Source organism: Somniosus microcephalus, chromosome 3 (assembly GCF_052327205.1).
Source record: "Somniosus microcephalus isolate GS21.2 chromosome 3, FLI_Smic_1.0, whole genome shotgun sequence".
Lineage (NCBI taxonomy): Eukaryota > Metazoa > Chordata > Chondrichthyes > Squaliformes > Somniosidae > Somniosus > Somniosus microcephalus.
Genome location: NC_140989.1, coordinates 319,272,032 through 319,291,938, shown reverse-complemented (window position 1 = coordinate 319,291,938; position 19,907 = coordinate 319,272,032). Strand labels below are relative to the sequence as shown.

The 19,907-nt window shown below is 42.2% G+C and overlaps 3 protein-coding genes across 8 annotated transcripts in view; 1 reads left to right on the top strand and 2 right to left on the bottom strand.

Moving 5' to 3' along the window:
- gpbp1l1 (GC-rich promoter binding protein 1-like 1) overlaps positions 1-2,159 on the bottom strand; it is a 119,391-nt gene extending 117,232 nt beyond the window's left edge. For 2 of the 3 annotated variants that reach the window (XM_085983031.1, XM_085983030.1), the window contains exon 1: positions 1,936-2,159. The gene's annotated coding sequence lies outside the window, so the exon portion shown is untranslated. The remainder of the gene's footprint in view (positions 1-1,935) is intronic. The other variant, XM_085983032.1, reaches the window with a different exon arrangement.
- Positions 1,973-12,924, top strand: tmem69 (transmembrane protein 69). 4 transcript variants are annotated; one of them, XM_085983037.1, is made up of 3 exons: positions 1,973-1,994; positions 9,264-9,324; positions 11,837-12,924. In XM_085983037.1, exons 2-3 carry the CDS (start codon positions 9,280-9,282, stop codon positions 12,545-12,547), a joined length of 756 nt encoding a protein of 251 aa, XP_085839163.1. In that variant the 5' UTR covers positions 1,973-1,994; positions 9,264-9,279; the 3' UTR covers positions 12,548-12,924. The 4 variants fall into 4 exon arrangements, with proteins under 4 accessions (XP_085839163.1, XP_085839162.1, XP_085839161.1 ...); XM_085983036.1 differs by lacking the exon at positions 1,973-1,994 and adding an exon at positions 2,224-2,305; XM_085983035.1 differs by lacking the exon at positions 1,973-1,994 and adding an exon at positions 6,212-6,365.
- A 4,099-nt stretch (positions 12,925-17,023) lies between these two features.
- The window catches only part of ipp (intracisternal A particle-promoted polypeptide), a 29,567-nt gene continuing 26,683 nt past the window's right edge, over positions 17,024-19,907 (bottom strand). Inside the window, exon 8 of the mRNA XM_085983029.1 lies at positions 17,024-18,085. Within this exon, the coding sequence (XP_085839155.1) occupies positions 17,861-18,085 (225 nt within the window). The 3' untranslated portion in view covers positions 17,024-17,860. The remainder of the gene's footprint in view (positions 18,086-19,907) is intronic.

The following is a 19,907-nucleotide window of genomic DNA, read 5'->3' as shown; positions in this document are numbered from 1 at the left end:
TATTTTGTTTCTATTTCAGATTTCCAGCATCTGCAGTATTTTGATTTTGCATCATCTAGCATAACTTCTGCTCTCAACTGCCCCAGGCCACCACCTCGTGTGTAACCCAAGGTTCAAGTCAGGACTACCTCCTATTCTTTATGTACCTAGGAGTATAGAAAGTGCAGGGGGATACGTAAATCAAAATGCTCATCCTTATTTACAAATCTCTCCATGGACCTGTCCCACCCTGCCTCTGCAGCCTCCTCCACCACAAAATGAACCTTTCACTCTTCCAATTCGGGCCCTCTTGTATTCATTTCCCTCCATTCCAAAGTTTGGTGGCAAAATCCGGACCCTACAACCTGAAACTAGCTTTCTAAATCCCTCTGCTTTGCTACCCCCCTCCTACATTAAATGTGCTTTATAAATCAGGGTGTCCAGGTGAATCCAGATGTATGCAATATATGCAAATATATTCACATCCCAAAAGGATCGACCAGGAAATCCCAGCCATTCTGCTTCATGATAATCTCACTACATCCCAGTTGTAGCTCATACGCAATGCTGCTACTTCATGGTGGGAATCGCCCATAGCAATGTTTGCTCCTACACCAGGGCAACAATATCAGATAGGGCAGCTAGAAACAGCAGTGAGAAGATGAATAAGAATGCTCTCTGTGCAACTGCTTCATACTTGGGTGACGGGTTAAATGGGAAAGAATGCCTCCATAGAGGGCTAGAGAGAGACTATATGATCAGGAATGAGTTAGAAAAGAAGGAATTGCTCTATAAACCACCAGGACAGGTTAGAGTGCATCCAAGTGGAACTGACAATTGATGTAGCTTTTGAGCAAGTATACTCTGTTGCATATAGATAAACCCAAATTACTTGAATTTTCCCCACAATTTTATTAGATTAAAATGCTAGAGTTAAAAACCCAAACTGCATGCACACATTCAAAATTTTCCAGGTCAACACCTCCAGGCCCATTCTGGAAATGCAATAGGTTCGTGTTTTGACAAGAGCATGTACAATTTTAATTTGCTGTCTACGGCTGTTACTAAAAATTACAAGATGCATATTGAAATTAATTCAATTTGGATTCAAGTGAAGTTAATGTATTGGTGGCATAGTAGTGGATAATAATGCAAGTGGACTAACACTTCAATTAAGTACAAAGATTTTTGTCAATATAATTGGAACCCAATCCAAGCAAATGCAAAAGAACACGACTGCGTTGCCAGTGAATTATGATGACACCACACACAAACATCTAGTAGCATTACAGTTTGCATGATTTCGGATCCTTCGCACATGAGGAAAGTGTAGTCTTGGGTGTGAGATAATATTCCACACTACCAGAAATGGCAGCCGTGGGTGGCTAAGCACACAAACGAGAACCAGCAGCCTGGTCTCAAACGTGTTGTTCACGTTATTTCACACTTGAGGGGAAAAAAGGAATCTGGAGTGGAGCTTCCAGCCTTTTCAGTAACAATGCTGAAGAAGTCCTAACAAGCAAGTCGTGAGCATATCCAACGTCAAAAGAAAACAAGTATTATTCAAAAGCAGATTTCTACACTGAATGATTTAAACAGCGCGAAACGTTTCGTATTTTTTTTAATTTAAAAAAACAATCCACATTGCGGTACATAAATAGAAGTTGTGGACAAACAAACACTAGATACAAGTATTAGGCCACTAAACAAATGTCACGACAAAAAATAGATAAACTGACAAATAACTAAACCTCTCCTCTATTAGAAACAAATCGGCGCAGCAGAGGGAAAAATATACATAATTAAATATTTTACATTTGGGTGATAAAATCCGGCAACAATAAATGGCAGAGGACGGCGTAAGGCGGCTGCTGAAGCGCACGATGATAATAACAACAAACACTGGGCCAAAATGGCGACAAAGCAGGCTGCAGGCTCATAACATTGGCTGCCTACCTCCGAGGGGGAAGGATCGGGAGACGGCAAACGCTCGGCGTCCGACCCTCGCTGGAGTGGTTTGAGCTTTTGTTTTTTTTTTGTCGTCTTTTCTCTCTCTCTCTCGAGTTGTGTGGGTGAACCGAATGTATTTCCGACGGGTTGTTGTTTTATTTTTGTTGTCGTTGTTTATATCACCTACTCCAGAGCTGCCGACTGCTGTGCGCCGCAGTTTTTTTCCTCTCTCTGGTGCTCGCTCGCGCGGGGATTCCACCAAAACACGGAAAGAAGCGTCTGCGGGAGCGTGGGTGGGTCACGTGCCGCTCGGCCCTCTGATGTCACAATCAGATGGACTTGCACTGTGATGTGTGAATCGTCCCTGCCTTCCATGGTAAGCTGGGCAATGTTCAATCAGCTCCCCGCCATCAGTTAGTTATGAGCAAGCAGGCTGTCTGAAAACAAGAGCGATTTTTTTTTTTTACAAACGAGCCATGCACTCGGGATAGACATTTCCCCAGTGTTTTTTTCTTGCCTCTTCCCAGATTATTTGGTGGAGGTGGTAGGCGACAGCGCAGGTTGAATGCGCTTGAGGCTGCATCATGTCTTCTTGATAGATCAGCCGGTCTTTTTCCTATCCTTTTTCATATCGTAATTAAGTCGTGGATGAGCCACAATAATGTCAGCTCGGGAAGAAGCTATTGTTTCCATCCCACCAAAAATTCTGCTCCCTTGCCACAGCTGACTCGTGCTGAACCAGACTGTGGGAAACTTCTTTGCTGGACCACGCGTTTCAAACCTTGTATCCTATCCATCACCAGGACTATTTACTTCCACCTTTGCAACATTACCCACTTCCATGCCTACCTCACTCTCACCACTACAGACAGCTTTTATTTGTGCTTTCGGTAACCCTTGATTTCTCCAACATCCTTCTCACCAGCATCCTGACCGTCACAAATTCCAACATCCAAAATTATACTGCATGCATTTTCTTTAACTCTAAGCCCCTCTCATCTATTACCTGTGAACTTGTTGGCTTATAGTGGATATTATTTCCCCTACACATCGAATTTAAAAATTTAATCTGCAAATCCCTCCATGGACAACCCCACCCTAACACTAAATCCTCCTCCAGCCTTGCATTCCTTCCTGTTCCTCAGGTCCTCTGTCTCTAGTTCTGTTATTCCCTCTCCCTCTGCTCTACTTTGAGTGAGCTAAGCTGTGGCTGAAATTCTGTAGGGGTACCACCAGTCTCCATCCATATTTCCACCATTTCCCTTGGCATTCTGTTGGCTGTCTGCCAGAGCTACAGTGGGAGACCAGTGGAACCCTGAGGAATTTTAGATCCACTTTCTTTTGGTCAAGTCTTTCACTGACCTGGACCAAGGCTTGACCTTGAGCCTGGTTGGATCTCTGTTTAAGGAAGATTGGCCGAGGCAGTAGCTCTCAAAGGGCTGCTGCTTGCTGTTAAAGGGGATTTTGTTTTGCTCCTTGAAGAAATCCTTTTCTGGTAAGGATAATGGAGGCAAAAAGGAATATGGGGTAAACACCACTTTGGAGATCCTGATGCAGGTTAAAGCTGCTTGGATGCATTTTGTGGAGAGAGTGAATGGAGTATCTCCGGTTCAGGGAGCAAATGAGGGCGTTTTGTAGTATCAGGAGTGGCAAAGAAAGTGTTACGCACATTCCTTCTTGTGCACATTATGTTACTATTGAGGCATAGTTTGCATGGCATAAACCAAAATTGTGAGCTGCAGCACCCTCATACAAATGTTTCCCTTTGTCAAAGTCTTTCTTTCTAGAAGACATTCCACCCTGAAACCATTGAAACATATCTTCCTTTCTAAATTTGATTGTGAACATATTTCAAAGTTTTAATTAATATGTTTAATAAAATTCAGAATCTCTGCTGAGTTTTTTTGCACATGTAACCAACACAACCTAAATGCTCATCATAATCAATATAAGCAGTCATACTTTACTGGGAGAAAGAGTGTATTGAATTATACCAATGCTAAGCTTTTGAAGGCTGTGTTTTAATCATGATTTTATTATTGTGCCAAATTTATGTGAAAAACCTTTCATGTTGTACAAAATAGAAAAAACTTTACATAGGATAGCAATAAAACCATTCTCCTACCTTTCACAACCAACATTATTGAAAATAATCCTGCATATAATTACAAGTAATGTGTACGTGCAAGGGATTATAATGAAAATGATCACATCTCTGGGTTCTAAAATGTGACTTGTTTGACATTGGATTATTTTCCATTTTCAATCCCACATACCATATATTCTCATATAACAAGGTTATTGACTTCCCCTTTGTTTCAAAACTATTATATCCTTGTAAGCTCCTGATTGTGTTAATTTCAAAAAGGTTTTGTTTGCAGAAAGGAAATAGTTTTGCATAATTTTCTGTCAGCTGATAAAATCAATTGGGCCTTCAGGCAGGGGAGCCTGCAACTCCACCTGGTCTGGCTTGTACGTGACTCCAGTCACAGAATCATAGAATGGTTACAGCACAGAAGGAGGCCATTTGGCACATCGAGCCTATGCCGACTCTCTGCAAGAGCACTTCAGCTAGTCCCAATCCCCCACCCTTTCCCCGTAGCCCTGAAAATTGTTTTCCTTCAGGTACTTATCCAGTTCCCTTTTGAAAGCCATGATTGAGTCTGCCTCCACCACTTTTTCGGGCATTGCATTCCAGATCCTAACCACTCGCTGTGTAAGTTTTTCCTCATGTCGCCTTTGGTTCTTTTGCCAATCACCTTAAATCTGAATGTTGACTAAATCAATTGGGTGCCAACCATATTGAGGTAAATTGACACAGAAGAAGTGGGCTCGATGGGATGGTTCAAATTACCAGGCTTTACTCGTCCTGAACTTTTTCACTTTCTGGGTCTTAGGGTCAAAGCTTCACTAAGTTTCCTAACTGTGTGATTTTCAAACAACTCCAAACATGCATTGACTGTTGCTGGTGTACTCTTTTGATTGGGTGCACAATAAATCAAATATTTGTAACTAATAAAACTTTAAAAGAAACTTAACAATTTAAATTAAAATTTGATTGGCCGGGGTGATGATGCACTCCAATCCCTGCGGCGCCCACTGGTTGTGGAAGGCCTCAAGCGTGCCGGTGGACACCGCCTGCTCCATCTCCAGGGCCACCCAGGCGCGAACGTGGCAGCGGAAGAGAGGCAGGCAATCGGGCCAAACGACCCCCTCGACCGCCCGCTACCTGGACCAGTTAATGGCTACTTTGGCCAAGCCCAGGAGCAGTCCAATGAGGATGTCCTCCGATCTGCCCGCTCCCCTCCACACCGGGTGACCAAAGATCAGGAGCGTGGGACTGAAGTGCAGCCAAAAATCGAGGAGCAGCCCCTTCAAATAATGGAAGAGGGGCTGCAACCTCTCACACTCTATATATACATGGAACACGCACTCCTCCTGGCCACAGAAAAGGCAGGCGGCCTGGGAGTCAGTGAACCTACTTAAAACCTTATTGCACGGGACTGCTCCATGCAACACCCTCCAGGCCAAGTCCCCAATAGAAAAGAGGACTCCCACGTAGAGAGCCCTGTTCCTGGTGTACTCTTTTTCTATAGGTGATTAAACAAATTTTCTGTAACTTAATAAAACTTTAAATAAAACTTAACAAATTAAATTAAAATTTGATTGGCCGGGTTGATGATGCACTCCAGTCCCCGCGGCGCCCACCGGTCTCGGAAGGCCTTAAGCGTGCCGGCGGACACCGCGTGCTCCATCTCCAGGGCCACCCGGGCGCGAACGTGGCCGCGGAAGAGAAGCTGGCAGTCAGGCCGAACGACCGCCTCTGTTGCTGGTGTACTCTTTTGATGCATACGTAAAACAAATTGTCTGTAAATTAATAAAACTTTAAATAAAACTTGTCAAATTATAATTTTCTGTTGCTGGTGTAATGTCTCTTCAGCTGCTTCTTAACTCAGTACAATCTGAAACTAGACATAAGGGGGGAAAAAAATGCTAATACTGAAAATCTACAATGAAAATTTAAAAATGACGGAGTCGTGCAGCAACATTCAACAGAGAAAACATTCAGAGTTGGCGACATTTATGCTGAAATTTCCAGCCCTTTCCGTTTTTAACCTAAAACTAGAAACACCTGTACAGATATTTTTCAAATCATTATTCCCTTCCACGTGATTCAACATATTGACGATTACTTGTTTGGGACTTTAGAGAAGCCGACTTCAGTCAGCTCCTCTTTCCTTGCACGACCCGGAACTGAATTGCAATAATGATGATGTTGATGTTAATGGTGGGGGGATAACCCGGACAGGAACACTTGGGTCGCTTTCAAGGTTCCTCTGACTTGCCCCCGTGGGTCAGAGGCCTGGTTTTAATTTTGCACGTAATTAAATTTTGGTATTTTTGTTGGTTAATCTCGATTGGTTTTATCGGCGGAGGTAAGCGTGAACTCCGATGTGTGTTTCTCTTAAGTCTCACTGTTCATGGCCAGGGAGAGAGAGATTGAATCGATTGACACCTACAGAATGTTGGAAAACTGTACCTTTTTGCTATGTAAGCTTTGGCAATATGGTTCTCTGTAAACTTTCATGCCAATAAAGCATTTGAATTGGAATTGGAATTGGATCAGTCACGGCCACTGGGTTAGGACAGTTCATGGCCAGGGAGAGATCAGTCACACCTACTGGGTTCAAACAGTTCATGGCCAGGGAGAGATCAGTCACACCCACTGGGTTCAAACAGTTCATGGCCAGGGAGAAATCAGTCACACCCACTGGGTTCAGACAGTTCATGGCCAGGGAGAGATCAGTCACACCCACTGGGTTCAGACAGTTCATGGCCAGGGAGAGATCAGTCACACCCACTGGGTTCAAACAGTTCATGGCCAGGGAGAGATCAGTCACACCCACTGGGTTCAGACAGTTCATGGCCAGGGAGAGATCAGTCACACCCACTGGGTTCAGACAGTTCATGGCCAGGGAGAGATCAGTCACACCCACTGGGTTCAGACAGTTCATGGCCAGGGAGAGATCAGTCACACCCACTGGGTTCAGACAGTTCATGGCCAGGGAGAGATCAGTCACACCCACTGGGTTCAGACAGTTCATGGCCAGGTGGTGTTTCTGTCAAACTCAAACATCACTCATTATCATTGGGGTTGACAGTCATTTTAATAGGGTGACTCAATCTGATAGCTATCACTTTGTACAGTGAACACAACACCACTCCATGTATTTAAATGAGTTGATAATCGGTGTCATTCTTATAATAAATATATATAAACAGCAGTGTTGTCAACTGTGGCCAAAGTTCCAATAATTTGTCATGTTTAGGGAAGTTTGATGAAGTTTATTCAACTGAATTGCTGCATAATCCCTAAATCTTGTAAAGTGATGTGTCTAGCCACATATCAATGATTTTAGGATGTGCTTGTGTTTCCAGGGCTCATTGGGGGTGGGGGGGGTGGGGTGTTGGGAAGGAGCAGTTTGGTGCTTGGGGTGGGGATCCCTCATTGGAAAACTGATAGCAGGATGGTCTACATCCTTGGTGTCGACCTGCTCTTTTCATCCATCAGCTACTGGAGCCTGCTCCATTTTGCCAGTTTCTTCATACTTTTGTTTCTAACCGTCCATTCACACACTCTCCAATGTCTCTTGTATGTCTTTAATTTCACTCACCATGCCTCTTTTTGCTTCATGCAAATATAATTTCTGCCATTTAACCATCTCTACTTAAGCACTTTACAGGCCATTCTATTAATTTTCTGTGTGAGTAATCATTGTGTTCTTTTTTGTATTTTTTCCCTTCTGTTCCTTTTTTAAATGCAATCCACCAGTAATATCTTCCAGTTCTGAGGAAGGGTTTATACCCAAAACATCAACTTTTGTTTATCTACAGATGCTACATAACATGCTCAGTGTTTTCTATTTTTGCTTTAGATTTCCAGCATCTGCACTGTTTTACTTTTTGTTCAATGATTACCCAGCTGAGTATTAAATAGACATTAGATTCATTGTGTGTTCCTGCTGCCTGGAGAAGCCACAAGCTAGCAGGTGATGGAAAAAATGGCTGTCATTGCACTCTGGCTGCAGTATTCCTGTTACCACCTTGCACCTATTTTGACCATTATGTAGGAACCACCTGAGAGATTGAGGTTACAAATGGCCAGATAATGTTTTAGTGATGTTGGTTGAGGGATATATATAGACACCAAGAAAACTTCCCTGCTCTTCTTTGAATAGTTTCATGGGATCTGTTATGTCCACCTGAGAGGGCACATGGGGTCGTGCTTTAACGTTTAATCCAAAAGACAACACTCCCTCAGGACTACATTGAGGTGTCAGCCAAGATTGTGTGCTCAAGTCTCTCGTGTGGGGCTTGAACCCACAACCTTCTGGCTCAAGAGGTGAGAGTGCAAGCACTAAGCCAAGGAAGAATTGCAGTTCAAGCCAGGAAGTATAAAGGAACATGTGAGACCAGTAGCTGCAGTATAAATGCACAATTCGAGTGCTATAAGAGTTCTCAAGATTGCAGTGTTAGTTTACAATAGAGATGACAGCTGTGTACAAATCTAATGTTCACTTACAACAATGAACCAGCTGCCCTTTGTTACTGTTTTGGGCTTTACAACTGTGAATTGAATCCAGATTGGGAATAGGGATTTTTCCTCATCCAGCATCTTGCACGTCGGGCAGGAGTAATAATGCCATTACGGAGAATGGACGTCATAAAAGCATCATGTGAGTCTTCCAGCATTATCTAAAGTGCCTCCCTTGGCTAATATTTACATCTCTGTTGACATCTGCTGCCAGCAGTGAGGTAATTTTCCACCCAGCCACGCTTCTGCACTTTGTGGAGAATGCTTTCAGTTGAGGAAGGAGGAAGATCATATAATGTTGGTAAATTTACTTTTTGGGTAGAATTGCCCTGTTGAGCTATGGCTTGTAGTTATATCTGTAATGTCACTTGAATGCTTCTTTGTGATTTTCCCATCAGGGAGTTTGGTACAAAATAGCTGTCACAAGCCTACATCTAAACAGCAATTTTAAAGTAGAAGTAAGAATTGGAAACTGAGAGGTACCAGTAAATGCACAGGCAGTTAATTATAATGTTTAGAATTGTAGAGCAACAGGGAATATACATTCCCTTTGCTAAGTGGTGATGGGAATAAAAGTATCTAAATTCAAAGTGTTGTTGGGCCAAACGTGAGTTAATTAAATTAATGCTTATCAGTAATAATAAGGCCACCCAGGCTCTATCTACTTGGTTCAATTCAATTTCTAAAAATGCCCTTACTTTCACTCTAACTGTACTGGACTTTATTTCATTTTTTGCAGGTGCCCTGCCCTTAAGATGTTTGCTTTTTTGGTGAGGAGATGCTTTCAAACAACTAGCAAAGTAAGTGTCGAACATGCTTAAAGAATACATTTGTTGGCAGTACACAAACTAGATTTGAGTACTGTACTGTGCAGAGCTTTAACTTTTTCAGTAAACAATGCAGTAGCAAAAATAAATGTTAAAACAAAAATATAGCCCGGGGTGCTCGAGTCAATGCAGAAGTACAATTGGCGAACAATCAGATTCCTGTAATAAACCAATAAATCCATTTTGGTTATGTATCTATTTTAATTCTAACTGCTGGTGGGTCAAAATCAAGAAACTCAATAATCTAAAAATAGTTCATTTTTTTGAAGTTAATATAGTACAAAAGATTTCAGCTAATATAGGGTGGGGAGGAAGATCAGCAGTTGAAAAATAAGTTGAAACTGCAGGAACTTTTGAAGTCATTGCATAAAAGTATAAATAGCTGCTTTCAGAATAAATCACATTGCAAAAGTTTCTCAGTAACACAGCACATTAGTATGATGTGTCACAGAGGTGTAGGATATGGGGACTTTTTGTTGTCATTTTTCTTGCTCCTCAAGTTCTTGAAGGAGAATTTGCTAATCTCTAGGCATCTGAGGAACCAGCAGCAATAACTTAAACTTACACAGTGTCTTTCATGTAACAAACGTTCAAAAGCTACTTCACAGGAGATTGGAGGACACCTAGCAAAAAGTGGAAATGAAGTTACAAGAGGTCACTGAAAGTGCAGTTGAAGAAGTGGATTTTGTGGAGGCTTTTGAATATCGGGAAATATGTGGCATGGCAGAGGGGTTTAGGGAGAGAGTTCCAGAGTGTATGGCTATGGTACTGTAGATGCAAGTTTGCCACAATGGTTGAGCTGTAGGCGATTGCAGAGTTAGGTTACAGTGAAGCCACGGAAGGTTTCGAAAACGATTGCAAGGATGTGGGTTCAGCTTGAAGCAAAGTCAGGAACATAATCAATGCTTGTGATGCAACATTTCTAGTGGGAGTGAAACAGAATGTCTTCTGTCTTGCCAATATTGAGCTAGAAAAAATTCTGGCTCTTACAGGATTTGATGACTCACAGTTTGGTAGCAATAGTGGAGTCAGGGGTGGTAGCATTGACATACATGTGGAAGTTGACCCCAAGATATAGATTGCTTGGGGCAGTAGAGAATTATATAACCACTGCCGACCAGCATGCTCAATTATAAGTGCACTGCCCAGTATGGAACCGAGCTATGCAGCCCGCAAAGATCCCAGGTGCAATCCCTGGTCTGAGCTGAGATAGCTGATCAGAGCCAGTTTAGCAGTTGGAGCTCTGGAATTGGCCTGGGCTAGGGAGAGAGAACAGTCAGGAGTTTGTTCCCGATTGCTATCTCATGACCAATGGTAAAAAGTGTGTGTTGATATCACGTAAGGACAGAATCTGACTCGTTTGTGACTGTGATATCCGAGTGGTAAGGTCAGAAACTGAGAGAAGCGAGATATTAGGAACAAAACCCAACTGTTTATTTACCCGGTGTAGCAGAGAAACATCTCTTACAGGCAAGACACACAATTCTTACTGCACGATGGCAAGATGGAGGAAGAACCTCTGAGTCATACCCATAATGCAATGCCACATTACCGTATAAACTGGTGTACCAGGACATTGAATATATGACCCATTACCTTAAAAACTGGTGAACGTGAACCCTTAATATTTGGCTCCCTCTGGTGGATAACTTAAGCATTACATCCCAGATTACTATAGTGACATTGGCTCATACATGAAGAATGGCCATTTTGGTGAGATGGCAGTGTTTCATCTATGCACCCATGGTCCATTAAAGGTTAGCACCTTTGACAGGAGCGTAGCAATGATGGGAAAAGGTGAACAGGTCTGGTTTTGAGCACCTCCAACTGATTGGTTTAATAACCATAGTCCACTGGAACAGGTCATGTTTGTCATTTCATGTGGGAGATGTGCATGGCACTAGAAAAAAATTGTTTATAATGGGACTGAAGGGAAAAGTCTGTACTGCAAGCTATGGTAGCATAGTGCATGTAACAATCTTATGTTACTATTACGGTGTGCATGGAAAAAACACTTCCATCTCCTGTATATCTGGTTAATGTATATGTTTTTGATGGCACCAGCATCTGGGTCAAATGTAAACAGAACTTGTAATTCAGTAAATCTGACAACCCAGTCCTTTGAACCTTGTTGAATCAAAGTGTAGCAGACCTGAGAAATAGGATTGTACAATTTTATGTTACTAGAACCATAATTTAAACTGATTAATTGTGGTTTGTAATTCTGAAAAGTTCCTCCTCCCTCGCACAGGAAAAATGGTATTTTTGAAAATTTAGTTTGAAGAGGAGTGGGATTTTGTTTCATATTGTAGGGAACTAATATAGATCACTTTGTAAGTTGTGTTACATCTGTATATGGTCAGAATAGCAGTATACCATGAAATTCTATGCTCAATGTTGTAGCTTACTGTAGCTAATACAAACTCTGGGTCCAATGTATGCCACACATATATATTGCATTAATTATTGTTACTTTGTGCTCCAGGTTCAGAAATTAACATCGCAGTTTCCAAATGAATCAAGAAACATCACTACCTATCATTTATTGACCCCTTGTACACAAAGAATTGTGACACATCGAAACATCAAGTACTTGCAAAGATCTGCACCTTTCTGGATTCAGATGCGTTGTTTTCACATGTCCTCTCAAGCATCCAAGATAAAGAAAGTGGAGGAACCAGAGAAGCGTGAATTAGACTTAATTAGATATGATTTCAAAGAACTGAAAAACAGTCCCAAACCAGCCCTCTACCTCAGCTATGGTGGATTAATTCCTTTTGTATCAGCTCCCCTCATAATGGCCATAACAGAAACATATTTTCCTGAAATAGCTTTTGCCCAAATAGCATATGGAGCAACGATACTCTCTTTCCTTGGAGGAACACGATGGGGATTTTCAATTCCAGAAAGCAGCCCTGCAAAACCTGACTGGTTGAATCTGGGAAATAGTGTGGTTCTTTCCTTGTTAGCCTGGATAGCCCTACTCTTTCATGATAATCTCACTGAATCAGCAATTCTGATCATCATGGGTCTAGGTATAGCATTGCACTATGACTTAGCCTTACTCCCAGGTTATCCAAGTTGGTTCAGAGCTCTTCGAACAGTGCTGACTGTGGTAGCAACATTCTCCTTAGTTGCCACATTAGTGATCAAAAATACATATCCTGAGAAAAAGCTACTGCCAGATAGAAAATAAAATCATCAAGATAGTGTATTTATTTTTCCTTTTTCAAATTGGGTAGCGGCAGAGAGCTCTGTCTTTTTTAAACACTGACTCCAATAAAACTATAATGTACAGAGGAACCCACATATGATGATGATTAACAACTAATTCATGACAGCATTATATTTAAGAGGAAGTCTCAGACAGTACCTTCTGAAAATCTAACCATTGAAAAAATCTCATTAAATTTCTCACTATTCCTTGTGTGTTTTGGTTCTTTTTTGTTTAAACTGATGATGTAAAAAGTATTGGCAATATTGTGGCCTAGCAAAGAGAGGAAAAAATTAATACAATAGTGAATTATTTCAGCCTGAATAAAGATCTTTATGCCGAAGTATTTTTGGCTCTTAGATTATCTGTTGGTTTCTTTATTACTGGCTATAATCTACATACAGGGTTAAAGTCAGTTATTGCTAGCTGTTTTAGGCAAACCGGATCAAATTTACATTCCAGTCTGGCTAATATTTGCACCTCAGGACATGGGAGAGGTACGTATAATAGCAGAAATCCTTTGTGTGCATGGTTTGATTGTTTGCATTATACCTGGACAGGGAACAACCTAGCAGGTAACTATATTGACATAGATCAATAAATCAACCATCTCGTTTAATTCCAAACATCCTAGGAGATTGACATTGTGAGATTGTCAGCTTTGTTTGGGATGACAATGTAGGTCAGGCCTGTGAGGGCAGGGCCATGATTAATTATAGTCGCTTTGCGAGACAACTCTGTGCCCATGAGCTACCTATTGGCTTATATTTGGCTGTATCAGCTCAGTGAGTCAGTCTGAAGCTCGCATAAGTACTTAGTTAAGCAGAGACTGCTGGCGTTTTGTTATGTGAGAAATGGGGATGGTGCGGGGGGCTGTGTTTCAAGGATTGTTACGGTGTGAGGTAGCACAGGAGAAGCATCTTTTGAAGAAGCAAGTTTGTAAATTACTCTGAAGATACTTTTTGTACTGAAGACTATTTATTTACCTGTTTAATGGCAAAATAGATTTGTCCGTTAGTTTATTGTTTGAACCTCAGTCTGGTAGAGTACATTCAATCTGCCTATTGAAGACAAGGAGGGCATGTGGTGGCATCTGATATATTCCAGTAAGCCAGAATATAGGGGCAAAGGTTTGCTGTTCAATTTGTAGGTCTTGTTATATTTACATATATTGGGCAGATAAGGATAAATACTCTGGCATGTAGGGGATATTAGCATGGTTACCAGAGTGGTCATTGATGCTGAATTCAAGTAGTATGTCTAGCGTGAAAATCTAAAAATGTAACTAGTCCTTGTAGAAAGAATTAGAAAAAGTATTGCACTTTGTAGTATTGTCATTTTTAATTGCATCCTCTGTTAAACATTAGATACGTGGGCTGAAGTTATGAGGCGAGTAAACATTTTGAGTTTTCACTAAAAGCTTGATGTGTTAACCCTGCTGTCTGTATAGTGAATCAGTCGGTCTTTGGATTTTTTAAAAATTCATTCATGGGATGTGGGTGTCATTGGCAAGGCCAGCATTTATAACAACATAAGAAATAGGAGTAGGCCATTTGGCCCCTCGAGCCTGCTCCGCAATTCAATAAGATCATGGCTGATCTTCTACCTCAACTCCACTTTCCTGCACTATCCCCATGTCCCTCGATTCCCTTAATATCCAAAAATCTATAGATCTCTGTCTTGAATATACTCAACGACTGAGCCTCCACAGCCCTCTGGGGTAGAGAATTCCAAAGATTCACCACCCTCTGAGTGAAGAAATTTCTCATCTCAGTCCTAAATGGCTGACCCCTTAGTCTGAGACTGTGAACGCTAGTTCTAGACTCCTCAGCCAGGGGAAACATCCTCCCCGCATCTACCCTGTCAAGTCCTGAAAGAATTCCGTATGTTTCAATGAGATCAGCTCTCATTCTTCTAAACTCGAGAGAATATAGGCCTAGTCTACTCACTCTCTCCTCATAGGACAATCTCCCCATCCCAGGAATCAGTCTGGTGAAGCTTTGTTGCACTCCCTCTAATGCAAGTATATCCTTCCTTGGGTAAGGAGACCAAAGCTGTACACAATACTCCAGGTGTGGTCTCACCAGGGCCCTATATAATTGCAACATTTATTGCCCATCCCTAATTTCCCGTGAGAAGGTGGTAGTGAGCCACCTTTTTGAACCACTACAGTCTGTGTGGGGAAGGTACTCCCATAGTTAGGGAAGGAGTTCCAGGACTTTGACCCAGCAACGATGAAGGAAGGGTGATATATTTCCAAGTCAGGATGGTGTGTGAGTTGGAGGTGATAGTGTTCCCATGCGCTTGCTGCCCTTGTCCTTCTAGGTGGTAGAGGTTGTGGGTTTGGGAGGTGCTGTGAGCCTTGGCGAGTTGCTGCAGTGCATCTTGTAGATGGTACACACTGCAGCCAAGGTGTGCCGGTGGTGGATAGAGTGAATGTTTTAAGGTGGTGGATGGGGTGCCACTCAAGCGGGCTGCTTTGTCCTGGATGGCGTCGAGCTTTTTGTGTTGGTGGAGCTGCACTCATCCAGGCAAGTGGAGAGTATTCCATCATACTCCTTACTTGTGATTTGTAGATGGTGGAAAGGCTTTGGGGAGTCACTTGCCACAGAATACCCAGCCTCTGACCTGCTTTGTGCAGCCACAGTATTTATATGGCTGGTCCAGTTAAATTTCTGGACAATGGTCAGGGATTCGGCAATGGTAACGCCGTTGAATGTCAAAGGGAAGTGGTTAGACTCTCACTTGTTGGAGATGGTCATTGCCTGACATGTGTGTGGCGTGAATGTTACTTGACAATCATCCCAAGCCTGAGTGTTGTGAAGGTCATGCTGCATTGAGGCACGGACAAATGGAACTGAACACTGTACAATCATCAGCGAACATCCCCATTTCTGATCTTATAAGAACATAACAAATAGGAGCAGGAATAGGCCACTTGGCCCCTCGAGCCTGCGCCGCCATTCAATAAGATCATGGCTGATCTTCTACCTCAACTCCACTTTCCTGCACTATCCCCATGTCCCTCGATTCCCTTAATATCCAAAAATCTATAGATCTCTGTCTTGAATATACTCAACGACTGAGCCTCCACAGCCCTCTGGGGTAGAGAATTCCAAAGATTCACCACCCTCTGAGTGAAGAAATTTCTCATCTCAGTCCTAAATGGCTGACCCCTTAGTCTGAGACTGTGAACGCTAGTTCTAGACTCCTCAGCCAGGGGAAACATCCTCCCCGCTCAAAGCCACTTCCCTGCCCGCTCCCCATAACCCTTCACTCCCTTATCTTGCAAAAATCTGTCTATCTCCACCTTAAATGTATTTAATGACCCAGCCTCCACAGCTCTCTGGGGCAGAGAATTCCACAGATTTACGACCATCAGAGAAGAAATTCCTCCTCATCTCAGTTCTAAAAGGGCGACCCTTTCTTCTGAGGCTATGCCCGAGTTCCAGATTTCCCCACAAGGGGAAACATCCTCTCTGCATCTACCCTTATGCTGGAGGGAAGATCATTGATGAAGCAGCTGAGGATACTGCCCTGAGGAACTCTTGCAGCGATGTCCTAGGGCGGAGATGATTGGCCTCCAATAACCACAACCATCTTCCTTTTGTGCTAGGTATTACTCCAGCCAGTGGAGAGTTTTCCCCAATTCCCATTGACTTCAATTTTACTAGGGCTCCTTGATGCCACACTCCGTATAATGCTGCCTTGATGTCAAGGGCAGTCGCTCTCTCCTCACCTCTGGAATTCAGCTCTCTTGTCCATGTTTGGACCAAGGCTGTAATGAGGTCTGGAGCCGAGTGGTCCTGGCGGAACCCAAACTGAGCTTCAGTGAACAGGTTATTGATGAGTAATTGCTGCTCAACAGCACTGTCGACGATACCTTCCATCATTTTCCTGATGATTGATGGGGTGGTAATTGGCTGGATTGGATTTGTCCTGCTTTTTCTGTACAGAACATACCTGGGCAGTTTTTCACTTTGTCGGGTAGATGCCAGTGTTGTAGTTGTACTGGAACAACTGCTAAAGCCTACAAATGTAATGCAAAAGTCAATACAACAAATTACAATACTACAAGTTTACCTAATCCATATTAATGCAGATTAAGAAATATTATTCAAGTATTGGAACGGAAGATTTCATTCATTATAAACAACTTGCATTTATATAGCACCTTTAACATAATAACATTCTAAACACTTCATAGGAGCAATCAGACAAAATTTGACACCAAGCCACACAGAGATATTAGGAGGTGACCAAAAGCTTGGTGAAAGAGGTCGGATTTAACGAGCGAAGAGAGGCAGAGAAGGAATTCCAGAGCTTAAGGCCTCGACAACTGAAGGCAGGGCGATGAAAAACTAAAGATTGTCTCAGCTTATGTGAAATACTGTAAATTCTACAAATCTGAATAAAGTTAAAATGCATCGCACTTTGTATTAGACATAAGCAATATAATTAAAATGCTTGAATACATTTATTAAGAAAATATATATAAAATAAACCACCAGTATACATTAATCCATATACAGATTCACTACAGAGAGAAGCAAAGCTTTATTCGGTACATAAAGCCCTTGGGTAATAATCCACTGTTCAATTGTCTTGTACTGTAAGCTTTTATGATAAATTAATACTCAAAACCATCTCCAGAAATAGCGTAGACTCTGGAGAGCACTTAAAAAAGGCATTAGCTTAGTTAAGTCACTGCACACACCCCATCAGAAACGTTCACTTGGTTACATTCAAGGAAAACTTCGCTGAAACACATTCACACCCCAAACTTTTATAAATTTAATTCTTGTACAAATACTGTATGTTTCTTCAAGTTTTTCTTTTCCTAAACTGCACTGTATTGAATTCAAAACACAATTTTACAAAATCAGTTGTTTGATGTTTTGGTTAAATGTATTTGCTGTTAGAATTTTAAAACCCGGCATTAACTTGGATAGTGACTCAATGTGAACTGAAAATCTGTTACTGTGCAAGTTCTGATGACTGTGGCATGTGTTGAAATTCACTTCTATGGTGAAATCAAGTTTATTTCAAGTGAAATTACAGAAACATGTACATATTTAGAGTGGTAACACAACCTTAATTTTTTTTTTTGTATATTAGCACAAATGTCACCAGTTCTGCTCAGCGTCCTCAAGTTGGAACCCAATAGTAGTTGGCCAAACTCATGAAAATTTTTGTCATCACAATGGAGATAGGTGATGTCAGTTCAGTTTGACATACAGATTTTCTCCATCCAGGAGTCATTTTGATAAAATGTCGGAAGGCAATCATCAACAGTTAAAGCACAGCTACTCCCCCATCACAGCGGCTAGTTATCATGTTCCCGATTTCCATCCATGTGTCAGTATGGGGATCATACACCTCAACAGAGTCCAGAGTAACAGGAGCTGAGGAATTCCTACCCGATGTTCGACCTCCCACTGCATAAAGGAGGCCATTAACAGCAACGACCGAAACACCCGCTCTTGCCATTTTCATAGGTGAAACCTCAAACCACTTCTCCTGGAAAGGGGGGAAAAAAAGAGAAATTTGAATTCACTAAATCATGTAAGTTGCCTGGACTGATATGGTCACCTCATAGGGCCACTTGAGATACTTAGCAATATACCACAGTAATGGCATGTAGCTCACTAATTTCCAGGACCATTTAATATCACTCAGATTGAACAGAAACAACATAGAGCAAGATGCAAATTTGTGCCCAGAGTTCCTGATCTCAAAACTATTGATATGCAGAAGTGCCAAGTGGAGGGCAGAGCGGATAGGTAATCAGTGTGTTATGATGAGCAGAATTTTCACCTTTCATGGTGGAGTGAGCCTTTGGCTTAGTGGTAGCATTGGCACCCAAGTCAGAATGTGCAGGGTTTGAACCCCGCTCCTTACAGTCCCGGCGAGTGGAGCTCCGGCTCTGAACTCTGGGTTCATATCCAGCAGGATACTCCCATCTAGTGGGTGTGGGTGCCATCCCCCACATTGTATAGGTGATAGGAGCCTCTGGAACCCTCCCGTTGCACAGGACTAACTACCCTATCAGCTGATTAGCTTTAAACTAATTAGTGGGGGGGGGGAGGTTTTAAGAAAGCGAAAAATAAAAATGACAGCAGAGAAGGCAATAGAGCAAGGTAGCAGTGGGGGAATTAAAAACCAGAGCGTGTCAGGAAGGGACAGAATGTATAATGATAAAGGTAAAGTAGTAAAAGGGGTAAAAGCAGGAATAAATTGTCAGAAAACATATTTGAAAGTTCTTTATCTGAATGCACGCAGCATTCGTAACAAAATTGACGAGTTGACGGTGCAAATAACTACACATGGGTATGATCTGGTGGCCATTACGGAAACATGGCTGCAAGATAATCATGAATGGGAACTAAACATACAAGGGTATTTGACAATTAGGAAGGACAGGCAGGAAGGAAAGGGAGGTGGGGTTGCTATGTTAATCAAGGATGGAATCACTGCAATAGTCAGAAATGATATTGGGTCAAAGGATCAGGATAGTGAAACAGTTTGGGTGGAGATAAGGAATAATAAGGGGAAAAAGTCACCAGTGGGCGTAGTCTATAGGCCTCCTAACAGTTGCAACTCTGTTGGTCGGAGTATAAATCAGGAAATAGTTGGGGCTTGTAATAAGGGAACAGCTATAATCATGGGGGATTTTAACTTTCATATTGACTGGGCTAATCAAATTGGGCATGGCAGCATTGAGAAAGAGTTCATAGAGTGTATTAGGGACAGGTTCCTTGAGCAGTATGTGATGTGCCAAATAACTGCCCGAATCCGAAGTTAAAGCTTAAGACTGAAGCCTTTTATTAAATAAGAATCATGGCAGAGTTAACAGAGTCCATCATCGACCGAGCCCTTGGTAGAACATACCAGAAGAGGGGCGGGGCCAGGGAGGAGCATTAGTGGTTCCCCCTAGTGGAACATTCCAGACATTACAAGTGCAAGTACAAATATCAGAACACAGTTATTTCATCACATTCACCCCCTGCTATAGATTCAATCTGTCAGGTGGTCTGATAATCCTCTGGGAACGACGTAACTCTTGCTGAGGCTCCTCCCGGAGTACTAACTCCAGTTCATTCGAATTCCCAGAATCATCAGTATTTTCCACACTGAGGGTTTGTGTCTCTGAAGGTCCAATACCACGATTGAAAACTCTACTCTCAGAGTCGAACTCTTTTCGAGCTCCAGCAGGTGCAAGATCTTTAATAGAGACCGTATCCTCTCGCCCATCCGAATATTGAATATACGCATACTGGGGATTAGCATGGAGGAGTTGTACTTCCTCCACCAGTGGATCAGTCTTGTGGCCTCTCACATG

What these genes read in the sequence shown, in the direction of transcription:
- tmem69 (XM_085983034.1), top strand. An exon ending in GCTTTCAAACAACTAGCAAA is followed by an intron (nt 9,325 to 11,836) that starts GTAAGTGTCGAA and finishes TTTGTGCTCCAG; the next exon opens with GTTCAGAAATTAACATCGCA.